Consider the following 16142-nt stretch of genomic DNA (forward strand, 5'->3'; position numbering starts at 1 on the left):
GCTCCAAAATGAAATAAAAAAGAGCACTTCACATGTATCAGAATGGTTCGCAATGAATATCTTAATAATAAACACACATAAAACAAACACTATGCATCTACACACCATGCAGAATAAACAGCCTTTAACTGCAACCATAGAACTGTTAGGCAAAAGACTTGAAATTGTAAATAGCACCAAATTTTTGGGAGTTTGGATCCAAGATGACCTAAGACAGCAGAAACACACACAACACCTATGTAGCAAATTAAATACCATTTGTTATATTATAAAAATTCTTGCTGGATGCACATCAATGCAAGCCATAAAAAATGTGTACTATGCCCAAGCAGAATCACTACTAAGATATGGTTTAATTTCCTGGGGAAATTCACCACCCAGACAAAGCTGTTTTATTGCACAAAAAAGAATTATAAGAGCCATGGAAGGCTCAACACCTCGATCTTCATGCAAACCGTCATTTAAAAAGCTTCATATTCTTCCATTACCATGCCTATACAGGGTGTTACAAAAAGGTACGGACAAACTTTCAGGAAACATTCCTCACACACAAATAAAGAAAAGATGTTATGTGGACATGTGTCCGGAAACGTTTAATTTCCATGTTAGAGCTCATTTTAGTTTCGTCAGTATGTTCTTCCAACCTACACTCAATGGAGGACGTTATCATGATTTCATACGGGATACTCTACCTGTGCTGCTAGAACATGTGCCTTTACAAGTACGACACAACATGTGGTTGATGCAACAACAGATTCGGTGACCGATGGATTGGTAGAGGCGGACCAATTCCATGACCTCCACGCTCTCCTGACCTCAACCCTTTTGATTTACATTTATGGCGGCATTTGAAAGCTCTTGTCTACACAACCCCGGTACCAAATGTAGAGACTCCTCGTGTTCGTATTGTGGATGGCTGTGATACAATACGCCATTCTCCAGGGCTGCATCAGTGCATCAGGGATTCCATCCGACGGAGGGTGGATGCATGTATCCTCGCTAACAGAGGACATTTTGAACATTTCCCGTAACAAAGTGTTTGAAGTCACGCTGGTACGTTCTGTTGCTGTGTGTTTCGATTCCATGATTAATGTGATTTGAAGAGAAGTAATAAAATGAGCTCTAACATGGAAAGTAAGCGTTTCCAGACACATGTCCACATAATATATTTTCTTTCTTTGTGTGTGAGGAATGTTTCCTGAAAGTTTGGCCGTACCTTTTTGTAACACCCTGTATATCCTAGAAACAATAATGTTTATAAGGAAAATTGTAGATGAAAATAGAAAGATTGCTCTAAAAACCAAAATATCCATTCATACAACACAAGGAATAATCAAGATTTACATATGCAGTTTTCACATACAACACTAAAGCAAAAAGGACTCCTGTAAGCAGGAAAAAAACTGTATAACAAAGTACCTAAAAAAATTAAGGCAATAACTGGCATCCATAAATTCAAAACTGCAGTGAGTGACTACTTGCTACAGAATTGCGACTATAGTGTTGATGAATTTTTATCTACCTATGTAAATATGTGAAAAATTTAAATAGTTTATACAATTAAGGCCAGAATAAAAAATGTGTACATCTAGATTTATCTGTGTATTATATGTAGTCTATTACATATACCGTATTTACTCGAATCTAAGCCGCACTCGAATCTAAGCCGCACCTGAAAAATGAGACTCGAAATCAAGGGAAAAAAAAAAATTCCCGAATCCAAGCCGCACCTGAAATTTGAGACTCGAAATTCAAGGGGAGAGAAAAGTTTTAGGCTGCACCTTCAAATCGAAACGAAGTTGGTCCATTGTAATATGAGACACAATTTAGGTCGAATGAAAGACGATACAGCTACAATAGTTTGGTTCGAGTAGTAAGCTTAGCAGTTAAGCTTTACCAGGTAGCCATTGCTATGCGTCAGGCGCTCCGTCCGTATTTATAGGGATACGCTTCCTTTTTCACGTGCTTCGTCTGGTTTGAATTGATTGCTTATTTTGCTTTGATCTGATAAGTGCCGTTTTCTTTGTTATAAGTGTTTACGTCACTATAAGCTGAAAATGCATTACTGTACTGCGTCATGCATTGTTTGTCGCATCTGATAGTGCGTGTTTATGGCCTGTCGCCGCCCGCGGCATGGCTTGCTTTTGTGCGCGCTAGCGAAACAATGGCAAGCGACTGCTACTTGTTGTTACTTACACTGCTGCTTTCTTTGATAATGATCAACAAGAACCAAATAATAGACTGCGTATGATAGAACATGTTCTGAACGAGAGTTAGGCGAAAATTTTTCTCCGTTTGAAAATCTTTGCGGCCGCTTCTTTAGTACATCAAATTCTGCACAGAAATTAGTCATTTTAGATTTAAAAATTTAGTCAGTTGCCGTGCTTCATTTCTGACTGTATCACTATGAGGCATAAAAATAATACGAATATAAACAGGACATGATACATATTTTCTTCCGCGTTTGCTGTTGTCTCACTCTAGTTTCGTAGTTTATTAGGCAGACAGGATTTAAATGAGATCGCAACAAACACGAAAGAATACATGGCAAAATGTTAATATGCGTATTATTCTTATGGTGAAGAGAATACTGTGTGTGATTCGCATTTCATCAGGTTCCTATTAGCAACAGTCTTGCCAGTCGAATTTTCGTAGTACATTGAAATTCTGCTACTTTTGAAGATGAACAATACGGAATTTGTATTTACTTCGTTGGATAATGTATGAAAATGCAGTGTTCGAAACTCGGGGCGGAGAAAAAAAAAGCTCGTCTTCCACCTTTTTTTTTATTTATTTACTGACGCAGAGGTTTTGGCGCCAGTATTTATCTCGTTGCCTACAAAGCATGTACACAGGCGAGTAAAAGCCGAAAGGCTACAAACTCCCCCTCACACTTCCCCAAAGAGGGGAAAGTACTAGATGAAAGCAGCAGCAGCACAAAGCATGCCTGTGTAGCGCTACATATATTCGACGGCAGAAGTTAGTTGTGGCGGCACCTACCAACATTTTTCAGAACTTCCGCTTGCTTTGCACTCGATTCTAAGCCGCAGGCGGTTTTTTGGATTACAAAAACCGGAAAAAAAGTGCGGCTTAGATTCGAGTAAATACGGTATGTGTGTGTGTGTCTGTATAATCAAGGCCGAAAGTATGAACTGTGTGATGGAAAATTTGTTTGTGTATTTGTGAAATGTTATTCCCATATGTTAGAGTTATATTGCTATATACTGAAAACCATACAACAATTTTTCTGTTAAACTTTATTGCAAATTATTTGACTTGTCCTATATCATTATGTACCCCTGTACAGTGTATGAGTCACAGGACCAATAAATATACAATACAGTACAGCAATAATAGTCGGAAGGGTTCGGATGGGAGAAGGGTATGTTATAGTGAGGGAATTTTTTGTGGCATTCCGTGGGCGATCTCGTCATTCTGAAAGGCGCAATGGATCGACACAAGTATGGATCTATACTTGGGCACCTTGTAAACTCCTTTATCCCAATTGTTTTTCCTCAGCACAATGGCATCTACCATCAGGACAACACAATATGTCGCACATCTCGTAGTGTACATGTGTGGTTTGAAGAGCACTAGGATACGTTTACCGTACTCCTGTGGCCACCAAACTCCTCGGATTTAAACCCAGATGAGAATCTGTGGGCCACCTCGATTAGGCTGTAGGTGCCGTGTATCCTCAATCTGAGAAACATAGTGCAGCTAGCCGTGGCACTGGAGACAGCACGGCTCCGTATCCCTGTCCCTACTTCCCCGAACCTCACTGAGTCTTTTCCTGCAAGTCTCACAGTGGCCCGCACTGCGAAAGGTGGTTATTCAGACTTTTAACAGGTGCTCCATTAATGTGACTTCACAGTGTAAAATTGTATATAGCATTATCACTGAAGGTAAAACCATAACTAAATATGATGCATATTTGAGAAAGTAAGATGAAAATTAAATGTTGGAGAATCTTCCTAAAGACTGATAGAAGCTATACTTGCTTTTCTGATGGGTAACACAATAATCTGCATAGAAACAAAAAAAGGACAACTAAGTTTGAGATTTAAAAAGAATAGATTCCTAGTTGTAGATGAGAGAGGAAAGGAGAGGCAAAAAATGGCATGGGAAGTTTTCGGAAAGATGGAATGTTTTCCTTATATCATAATTTTGACACCTATTCTACATGAAAGGCCATATTTGAATGACACAGCTCAGTGTTTGTCCATCATTTTCCTTATAAGTGTGAAATTATTACAAGATTTATGGTTCAGAAATGTTTATGAAACTATAGAGGATGAGTAAATCAAATACCCCAAACAGAACTTTGAGTCAAGAGAAAAATGTGAGATGCATGAAGCCGCTATCTTCACTGAAGATTTCATTAGCAGCATAATGTTTGCGAGATCTTTAATTACGCTAGTCCAGAATCGAGTTAGTAAATTTTTATGAAACTGTAGTAAAAGTGATTTCGATATTTGAACTGTGATCACATCAACATATGAGTACATACGATAATTTTTATTTCATAAATTAAACATTTTGTGTGCTCTGAATATGGAAATAGTATTACTGGCATCTGGTGTGTTCGCAGAATGAAATAAATTCCTAAAATGGAGACAAATGTTGTTCTGTGATGTAATAGGTTTCTTTTACATCACAGAATGACGTTTGTCTCCATTTTGCTAATTTATTTCATTCTGGGAACACACCAGAAAATCAAGCAAAACAAACACAATAATTCCATGATATTCACAACTAAATGGACAACCCCCCCCCCTCTCCCCCCATCAGACAGAATGGGTTTTCACTGACTGTGTAGTGTTATTCATATGAAAGTGTGCAGAAGTTTTCTAAGTGTTTGCCAGTTGTGTAACTGAGATACGACTTGGGTGCTAGCCCATTATTCAGATATTGGTACGTGAGAAAACTAAAAACCACATCCAGGCTGGCCAGCTTACAACCCTCATCATTAGTTTACCAGGCAGATTCGATCCAGGTCCAGTGCACCTCCTCCCCCCCCCCCCCCCCCCCCTGCCCTCCCAAATCTCCCTACCTGAAGCAGCACTTTACATACGGAGCTATCTGGGCAGGTGATGGCAAAACTTCATCAGGCTTTGCGAATCTTTACATTGTGGCCTTGAAGCTGTAAACAGATCTAAACTAAAAAATGGAATTTTTCAAGTTAGATCACAGTGAACAAAAGATAACAACAAGGCTATAGTGCACTTTATAAGAAAATATGGGCATTTTAAACAGCCCAGACAATAGTTGGATTCAGGTGATATTAACGTAAAAGGCTGCCTTTTGAAAGGGAATTTTGCAGTGTACTTTTGAGTCCAATAGCGTTTTCCAGTCAAGGCCATTTCTTTATTAACACTGACTACAGTGAAAGATAATGGCTTACATCTGGATGCTTCAATTATTTCCTTTTAATCATCAGGTGTTCCCATCAGTGTCTTTGTATTCCATAATGCACCACCAATGGCCACACCCAGAAAATGTAATTTTGATCTTCCTCAGGCTATTAATTTGATTGAGAGATACATCATGAATGAAGCAGAAGATGGCGAAGTTTTTATTTCGACCACCAGTGTACCTCACTTCATTTTCACCCATTTTTATAGTGCATTCAGGATAACAAAATAATAATTTGCCTATTGCAAGAACATTGATATTGAATGAATACATTGAAAGCTGTGCTTAAAGTTACCTTCTTGTTGTTTACCCTCACCTCCAATTTACTGGGGGGGGGGGGGGGGGAGGGGGGGACGACTACATTGAATTTTTGACTTACCTGTTTCTTGCCCCTTACAGGAAAACTTTGAGAGTAAGTATGTCTGGACACACTTGGTTTCTTTTCTGGTTTTAGTGTCTCAACACATGCATCTAGTCAGTCTGAATTGACCTGTACCCGTAATGCAGTTTCAAAAAAAGTTACTTACCTTGTTTTTTGTCCCAACCTTTACTGTGCAAGTGCCCCCCCCCCCCTCCACACACACACACACACACACATACACACACACTACAGATGAATAAAATTGTTGCTGCTACCACTACTGCTGCTGCCGCTGCTGCTGCTGCTGCTGCCGCCTCCACCACCACCACCACCACCACCACCACTACTACTAGTAGTACTTCCATGTGTGTGTTCATCCAGCACATTGTTGCTGTACAGGGGTTATGTCTGCAAACTGTAGCTCAAGAAAGGATTTAGTTGAAAGCTAAAGAAGTTCTCACTCTATTTTTGTGTGTGACTGTTGACAACTCGACACTTATACTATTTTGTGTGTTGTTTCCTTTACTACTAAATTATTTGTATTCTGCCAGAACTTTCCGTAGTATATTTAGAATTCACACCCACTTTTCTAAGGTTTGCGGTTTCAATATCAACCTGTACTACTGACATGGATACATGTAAAATAGCCTACTATGGTTATTTTCAATCAATTATGATATGGTATTGTTTACTTGGGGAACTCAAGTAACATATTACTTATACTGAAACTACAGAAAAAATATGGACATGTATGTTGCACATCCAAGGAAATCAGGCTACTCATTATTTAAAAGCCTGCAACTGTTAACTATACACTTCCTGTTTGTCTGTGAAATTGTCATCTTTCTACACATCACAGTAACAGAACATTGATTACAAAATAAGGATCCTATAGGAGATTTTTCATGTTAAATTCTATGACTATAAAAAAAAAAAAAGGGCAGTTGGATGCACCGTATAAATTACTGAGAAAAGTACTATAGGAAAAGTTTATTATGAGAGCCTTTGGTTGAGTAATTAACTTTTTGCACTCCTCCCAATGCAAAAAATTAGTATAACCTAACAATTGGTTACTAAATGTTTCAGTATGCAGTGAAATAAATAAAATACAAAAATTAATTTTGTCTGTTTCAGTTGGGATCACTGCTTCCTATTACAACACAACCTCCCCCAACCACAACTGTGCAACCAGTGAAACCACCATTTGAATCGTCAAACCTAATCAATACAAAACCTGTTGATGGGCCAAGTGTAAGTAAACTTTAGTTTATTTATAATTGTTCGATATTTTGTTTCATATTTTAACTAATAACTAAACAAACCTTTTTTGTGTGCATGCAATACAGTGGTTTCCTCGGATGGTAAGTACTTTATTGCTCAAGTGCCGTTATGGTTCCACATTTTATCAGACACATACATGAGATCAGTTCACATACTTGGTTACATATAAGGGTCGATAAAAAGTTTCATTTGAGGGTGTTGCTGCGGTATACATGCAATGTAGCATGACTGATGTGTATATATAAGTACCGATATACAGGCAAAGAATTAGTGTAGCATTTGTGTCTTTTTGATGGGCATGCAGTAAATGTGGACACATCAGCTATGGTGATGTTATTACCAGATTCATCCAAACAGGACCAACTTGCTGTTATTCTTTCCTTGGCTGCCAAAGGACAAACACTAGTAGCCAATCATTAAAGAATGAGGAACATGTATGGAGTAGTGATGTCTTCCATCATCCCCTCATCCTATTTACTGGAAAGGTGATGATCACCTGTTCTTTGATTAGTGGGACTCATTGCTTATTGATTTCAAGAAACCTGGTGTCTCCATCACTGGGGAACAGTACCCATTCATTCACATACCTTTGCTCCTGTAGAAAAGGTCTTGAAGGGTGAATGATTCCAAAGGTGTGCAGCAACAGACTTTTTCACACAGCAGGACTACTTTTTTTTACCAAACCTGCTGCATTGTTGGAATGATTACCTCAATACACACAGTAGTTTTGCCGGATTGGCATATTCTGGACCATATGGACCTTGAACATAAACTTTTTGATCACCCCTTATATAAATAAATTTTTCTGACAGAGTTATTGGCCAGTACTCACCTTCAAGGTGTGAAATAGGTGGTACAGCTGAGAGACACACATAAGTGACACACTGACCTATCCTTCAGAACTAATAATTCCTTTCTTGGGGAGAAGAGAGGGATGTGGGGAATGGGAGGGGGGGGGGGCTAAAAAGTAAGAAAAGCCCACGCAGATGCCAGGAGAATGGGGGCCCACTAGTAGTGAGGACTAGAATAGACAAAGGTAAAGGAGGTGGTAAAAGAGGGAGTAGTTAAGAGTTGCTACATTAGCAAGCATTGTACCAGCTTCCATACAGAGGTGACAAACATAAAGAGAAGAAAAGCTGCAGTGTGGGAAAGAGAAATGAACAATGAACATTATTCAGATGTGAAAGATAAACCCCCAGTCTCTCTCTCTCTGTCTCTCTCTCTCTCTCTCTCTCTCTCTCTCTCACGCACACACACACACACACGCACACACACACACACACACACACACACACACACACACAGTATGTTTGCAGGCATGTCACATTGGCCTCCCACTGACGCACCAGTTTCCACAAATAAATTGCCTCTGGATTTGTCTGGCAGTTCTTGCTATTCCATGTGGGAAAAATATCTAAAAACAAAGATGATGTAACTTACCAAATGAGAAAGCGTTGGTATGTTGATGGAGACAAAAAAAAACACACACAACACACAAATTTCAAGCTTTTGCAACCCCTGGTTGCTTCATCAGGAAAGAGGGATGGAGAGGGTAAGACAAAAGGATGTGGGTTTTAAGGGAGAGGGTAAGGAGTCATTCCAATCCTGGTAGTGGAAAGACTTACCTTAGGGGGAAAAAAGGACAGGTATACATTCGCACGCGCGCGCACACACACACACACACACACACACACACACACACACACACACACACACACGCGCATCCATCTGCACATATACTGGCACAGGCAGACATACGTAAAAGCAAAGAGGTTGGGCAGAGATGTCAGTCGAGGTGGAAGTACAGAGGCAAAGATGCTGTTGAATGACAGGTGAGGTACGAGCGGCGGCAACTTGAAATTAGCAGAGGTTGAGGCCTGGTGGGTAACGGGAAGAGAGAATATATTGAAGGGCAAGTTCCCATCTCCTATCAGAACTCCGGCCATTGCAAAAGGGGTAGCCCCAGCACGTGGTCCATCGGCCGTATAGCTGGGAATTCCGCTGTGACGAGGACTGTGCTTTGTGTCGATGAAGGAGTGCCAAAGATGGCGGACTTTGTGAAACCTTAATGGCGGACATTTCACAGTTCATATAGAAATTAATAGTAGCCATATGTATCATAATACCTCAAAAAGAAATATGTACATTACTATACTGATGGAGTAATCAGATTTTCGATATATTTATTAGTTTAAAGTTTAGTATCTGATGGTAAATTATACAAGTAACACCCAGCAACGAATTTCCAAAACTTAAACACTTCATCCGATTTCGTCGATCGACGTGTCTTTAGAAAGCTATTAGTGCAAACCTAAATTGATATAAATTACAGGCATGTAAGTGGAATAGTACTTGAGTTATTGGAGATCAAAGTGGCCAATTACTATCGAATGTGTCAGGCCATAAGTGCCCCACAGTTTCATGAAAAAAACAGAAGCAGCATGCTTATAAATATATTTATTCATCTATGTCAGGGGTCTCCAAACTACGGCCCGCGGGCCGAAACCGGCCCACGAGGGCCAGCAAACCAGCCCGCCTTAGGTGACCCGACATCCCCAGTATCCGGCCCGCCAAATATTTGAGGTGATACCTATACTGCCAACAATTGAGCTTCGAGGCCTATCGTGACCAATACACCACGACATTGGCTCTGCTACTTGCTACAAGACTACATAACTAAACTTATTGTTGCGCTGCTTGAAATAACAATGCGTTGACATACTCTACCTCTGTTACGTCTTGCAGTAACAGTGTTGCTAACAATGATTTTGAGATTTCGTTAACTTTGCAGGACGCTTTCGTGAAGAATATGCAGTGACATACTTTTTTGTCGGTGAAATTCGCCAGAATAAAATATGCCAGAATTTTGGTCAGATATGTCCACCAATCAAAATTATGTAATTAAAGAAAAATCATAGTTTGTTTCAGTGCTAGCTATTCCCACAACCTTAGATTTTTGCAATTTCATCTTTCCTTTAGCCTTACATTACGGTGATCATGGAATGCTAAGGTTCTTTAATCCCACTAGGAAGATCTTGGCCCTTATGACTTCGTGGAGGAGTCAGTGTGGCCCGCGGACTAAAAAGTTTGGAGACCCCTGATCTATGTCTTTGTTTATATCCGATATACGGTATACTGTTTATGAAGAAATTGGTTAAATATTAACTGTGTTTTAGAAAGCACAGAGACATTAGGCTCCTGGCCTACCTTGTGCTTCTTTTCTTTTGATATATGTTTTATAATTGTTTATGTATTTAATAATGTGTGTTAGAGCGTGTTTGTGGTCCAGCCATAGGAATATTTATTTAATTTCAAGTTATTTAAATGTAAATACAGTACTTTGTATATGTTTCATTATGTTTTTGAGTGTACATTGGCATGCAGACATGGAGGGAGCACTCTAGCCAATCATGGCACTCATTACTAAGAGAGACTGGAGACTGAATGGAAGTTAGTTCCTGGAGAGGCCACAGGGGTAGTCCGGGGAGGAGTGGGGGTGGGGGGTATGGCACTGGACACGGGGAGTGCTAGTGCTGGACGGGACACGGAAAGTGCTGGACGGTGCGGCGGATGCACAGTCGAGGGAAAGACTTGGAGTGGAGCAGTTTGTGCAACTTGGAGTAGAGCAGTTTGCACGTGATCGCAAGAGATAGAAATACTTCGGAGTGCCAACTTGTGCTCTTGTGTGATTACCGTGGCTTCTACAGTGAAGATGCAGTGTGCATTTAGAAGTGCATGTCTCGTGAGCTATGTTGTTGTTCATAACTAATTATGTGCTGTAGGAATCTATTGTTTCCCTGTTATTCAACTTATATTTTATTTAATTGCTGGATCATCGACACCAATAAGTGTTTTGCAGAAATATACCACATTCTTGAAAGTACCTGCAGATTTTATTTAATTGCAATCTTTCATTTATAAATTTATATGGTACATCCGTAATGCGTAATTGCTGAGTGATAGAAGCCTTCGACCATTCGATTCATGTGAGTACTCTTATCGTAGAATGTAGACTCAGCAGTATTTGGTCTGTAATGCGGCAACTACATATCCCAGCCCCTAGACAACTAAACCAGCCAAAACTTTTAATATTTGCAACTCTGAGTCGGAGAGTGCATAGTTATTTTTGAAAGCCCGCAAGAATCTCAGTCCCTCATCGTTTCATTCTCCCTGATGTGGGAATACAATTAAAGTTGTGAGCATGAAGGGATGAACAGATTAGACTAAGATATAAGGAAGTAGACAGTGTGACATGTGGAAGTTTGGGTCGGTCCGGGAGGTGTGCATGGATAGCCTGAGTGGCTAAGGCGACCACTCACAGTAAGTGTGAAATCTGGTTTTGACTCCCGGTCCAGTACAAATTTTCATGTCACCAATGGGCAATATAACTATACAAATGTTTTATATCTAAAAACAAAGATGATGTGACTTACCAAACGAAAGCGCTGGCAGGTTGATAGACACACAAACATACACACAAAATTCAAGCTTTCGCAACCAACGGTTGCTTCATCAGGAAAGAGGGAAGGAGAGGGAAAGACGAAAGGATGTGGGCTTTAAGGGAGAGAGTAAGGAGTCATTCCAATCCCGGGAGCGGAAAGACTTACCTTAGGGGGAAAAAAGGACAGGTATACACTCGCACACACACATATATCCATCCGCACATACACAGACACAAGCAGACATTTGTAAAGGCAAAGAGTTTGGGCAGAGATGTCCGTCGAGGTGGAAGTACAGCGGCAAAGATGTTGTTGAAAGACAGGTGAGGTATGAGCGGCGGCAACTTGAAATTAGCGGAGGTTGAGGCCTGGCGGATAACGAGAAGAGAGGATATACTGAAGGGCAAGTACCCACCTCCGGAGTTCTGACAGGTTGGTGTTAGTGGGAAGTATCCAGATAACCCTGATGGTGTAACACTGTGCCAAGATGTGCTGGCCGTGCACCAAGGCATGTTTAGCCACAGGTTGATCCTCATTACCAACAAACACTGTCTGCCTGTGTCCATTCACGCGAATGGACAGTTTTTTGCTGGTCGTTCCCACATAGAAAGCTTCACAGTGTAGGCAGGTCAGTTGGTAAATCACGTGGGTGCTTTCACACGTGGCTCCGCCTTTGATCGTGTACACCTTCCGGGTTACAGTACTGGAGTAGGTGGTGGTGGGAGGGTGCATGGGACAGGTTTTACACCGGGGGCAGTTACAAGGGTAGGAGCCAGAGGGTAGGGAAGGTGGTTTGGGGATTTCATAGGGATGAACTAAGAGGTTACGAAGGTTAGGTGGATGGCGGAAAGACACTTTTGGTGGAGTGGGGAGGATTTCATGAAGGATGGATCTCATTTCAGGGCAGGATTTGAGCAAGTCATATCCCTGCTGGAGAGCCACATTCAGAGTCTGATCCAGTCCTGGAAAGTATCCTGTCACAAGTGGGGCCCTTTTGGGGTTCTTCTGTGGGAGGTTCTGGGTTTGAGGGGATGAGGAAGTGGCTCTGGTTATTTGCTTCTGTACCAGGTCGGGAAATCTGTTACCCCCAGAAACCATCCTTGTAACCATTGATGCCACTTCTTTATACACAAATATTCCGCACGTCCAGGGCCTCGCTGCGATGGAGCACTTCCTTTCACGCCGATCACCTGCCACCCTACCTAAAACCTCTTTCCTCGTTACCTTAGCCAGCTTCATCCTGACCCACAACTTCTTCACTTTTGAAGGCCAGAGATACCAAATTTAAAGGGAGCAGCCATGGGTACCACAATGGCCCCTTCGTACGCCAACCTATTCATGGGTCGCTTAGAGGAAGCCTTCTTGGTTACCCAGGCCTGCTAACCCAAAGTTTGGTACAGATTTATTGATGACATCTTCATGATCTGGACTCACAGTGAAGAAGAACTCCAGAATTTCCTCTCCAACCTCAACTCCTTTGGTTCCATCAGATTCACCTGGTCCTACTCCAAATCCCATGCCACTTTCCTTGACGTTGACCTCCATCTGTCCAATGGCCAGCTTCACACGTCTGTCCACATCAGACCCACCAACAAGCAACAGTACCTCCATTATGACAGCTGCCACCCATTCTACATCAAATGGTCCCTTCCCTACAGCCTAGGTCTTCGTGGCAAACGAATCTGCTCCAGTCCGGAATCCCTGAACCATTACACCAACAACCTGACAACAGCTTTCGCATCCCGCAACTACCCTCCCGACCTGGTACAGAAGCAAATAACCAGAGCCACTTCCTCATCCGCTCAAACCCAGAACCTCCCACAGAAGAACCCCAAAAGTGCCCCACTTGTGACAGGATACTTTCCAGGACTGGATCAGACTTTGAATGTGGCTCTCCAGCAGGGATACAACTTCCTCAAATCCTGCCCTGAAATGAGATCCATCCTTCATGAAATCCTCCCCACTCTACCAAAAGTGTCTTTCCACCGTCCGCGTAACCTTCGTAGACCCCGGTGTAAAACCTGTCCCATGCACCCTCCCACCACCACCTACTCCAGTCCTGTAACCTGGAAGGTGTACACGATCAAAGGCAGAGCCACGTGTGAAAGCACCCACGTGATTTACCAACTGACCTGGCTACACTGTGAAGCTTTCTATGTGGGAATGACCAACAACAAACTGTCCATTCGCATGAATGGACACAGGCAGACAGTGCTTGTTGGTAATGAGGATCACCCTGTGGCTAAACATGACTTGGTGCACGGCCAGCACATCTTGGCACAGTGTTACACCGTCCAGGTTATCTGGATACTTCCCAGTAGCACCAACCTGTCAGAACTCCGGAGATGAGAACTTGCCCTTCAGTATATCCTCTCTTCTCGTTATCCGCCAAGCCTCAACCTCCGCTAATTTCAAGTTGCTGTCGCTCATACCTCACCTGTCTTTCAACAACATCTTTGCCTCTGTACTTCCACCTCGACTGACATCTCTGCCCAAACTCTTTGCCTTTACAAATGTCTGCTTGTGTCTGTGTATGTGCAGATGGATATGTGTGTGTGTGTGTGTGTGTGTGTGTGTGTGTGTGCGCGAGTGTATACCTGTCCTTTTTTCCCCCTAAGGTAAGTCTTTCCGCTCCCAGGATTGGAATGACTCCTTACCCTCTCCATTAAAACCCACATCCTTTCGTCTTTCCCTCTCCTTCCCTCTTTCCTGATGAAGCAACCGTTGGTTGCGAAAGCTAGAATTTTGTGTGTATGTTTGTGTTTGTTTGTGTGTCTATCAACCTGCCAGTGCTTTTGTTTGGTAAGTCACATCATCTTTGTTTTTAGATATATTTTTCACACGTGGAATGTTTCCCTCTATTATATTCATATACAAATGTTTTTTATTTCAGTCTTTGATCAAAATATGAATTCTTTAGACGCTGACCGGTTTCAGTTCGTAATGACCATCCTCAGATCTATAATATACAAATATGTACACCTAGTGAGCAGTGTGTCTTTCAACATAATACAGCAATACATATCACAATACACTATCGTACAACCAGGGAGATGTACAGAAAATATGGTAAAATGTACCTTTTTTACACCATGTCCTAAAGTGATTAGGCCATAATGGCATCGTCAAAGCATATAAATATAATCAGCATAGCATCATCATAAAAATCTAAAATAAGGTGTAGAATAGGCCACATTGTCCACGCAGTCATTATTGCAACTGGCTACTGCAGTACAGTAGCTAACAGAAATCTGTTTTCCTACTACATAACTATACCATTACAGCTGATGGTAAAAGAATTCATAATTCAGTGACTATATTTCGAAAAGTATATAAAGATGGCTAGATCTTCCCAGAATCCTCATTATTGGAACAGCCCAAGGATATTATGCTTCCAAGTCATACAGTAGGGCTTCTTAAGCTCAGAAAAGATGCCTACTGTGTGATTCCTGTGTAGGAAAGCGTGCTGAATTGGTGCCACCAGTATGTTATCTATGGTTAACTAAAACCTCGTGAACCTGCATTGGGTAAGCGATGAAAGATTTTCATAGCAGCGTTATCCAACCTTTTTTGAGCTAAAGCCAATTTTTATAAAGATCCTTTTTTCTTTTAGAGTTGTTATTATGGATATCATTATTCTTTCTGGAGTGTTCCGACAAATTTCACAAGAGAAAATATCTATTGTGTTGTACTTAAAATAACTAAGTCCTTTAAGAACAATGGAAGTTCCTTAATGGTATAATACATAGAACAAATGAAATTGAACCGCTTACGTATAGTTGACTTACGTTTGGTGTGCAGAAACACTCAACAGAATACAGTATTTACACTAGCTGTTAAGCTTTTGCTCTTTCTTTAGCAAAAGTAAATACCTTCACATCCACAAACACAACCACACAGACACCCAAACATTCACAACCATGGCTGTAGCAGGCTGATTGTTGATTATTGTGGGTAGTTGCCCATTTAGGTGGGAGTAGGGAAGGATGCACAAGGTGATGAGCGGGTATCAGGATGGTGTAGACAGATCTTCTGCCAGATGATCAATGGCTGCACAACAAGATGAAAGTAGTTCAGGTGGTAGAGCATGTAAGAGATAAAGAAAGGGTAGGGGGAAAAGGAGAGGGAGGGGAGGAAAGAAATGAAGAGGTTGACAGAGAGGGAAGAGGGAAAGGAAGACTCCTGGACAGGGTGGAGGAGGGGGGGGGGGGTTTCACATGGGGGAAGGGTGGTAGGAGAAGGTAGTACATGTTCTGGATGGGGAAGAATGATCGGGACAAAAGAGAGAAGGGAAAAGACAAGATGATGCTGCGGGAAACAAGTTATTGGAGGTTTAGGCCATGGACATTGCAAGAGCACAGGATATGCTGGAGAGACAATTCCCACCTGTGTAATTCAGAATAGTGAAGCCTGCAATTTTTGTTAATACTACAGGCATTTTCCATTCACATCCCTCTAAATTTTTTGTAGCTTATCCAATGTTTCTTCTTTCAGAAGGCTAAGCCTTATCTCTGCAGCCACAGTTTCCTCTCTTCAGCAGTCCTCTTAGCCTCCATGTACAGAGAACATGCCATCACACTGATCATAATTTTTAAACGGGATGTTTTTCGGTCGCCTCTGTGTTTTCTTCCACTATATTGTATTCG

At 41.4% G+C, this 16142-nt stretch overlaps 1 protein-coding gene across 1 annotated transcript in view; it reads left to right on the forward strand.

The window, feature by feature from the left end:
- The window catches only part of LOC124789721 (collagen alpha-1(XVIII) chain-like), a 971515-nt gene that overhangs the window by 927517 nt on the left and 27856 nt on the right, over window positions 1–16142 (forward strand). Inside the window, exons 23-24 of the mRNA XM_047257171.1 lie at window positions 6911–7027; window positions 7123–7137. Of these exons, the coding sequence (XP_047113127.1) occupies window positions 6911–7027; window positions 7123–7137 (132 nt within the window). The remainder of the gene's footprint in view (window positions 1–6910; window positions 7028–7122; window positions 7138–16142) is intronic.

The sequence above is a fragment of the Schistocerca piceifrons genome, chromosome 3 (genome assembly GCF_021461385.2).
Source record: "Schistocerca piceifrons isolate TAMUIC-IGC-003096 chromosome 3, iqSchPice1.1, whole genome shotgun sequence".
NCBI classification, from domain to species: domain Eukaryota; kingdom Metazoa; phylum Arthropoda; class Insecta; order Orthoptera; family Acrididae; genus Schistocerca; species Schistocerca piceifrons.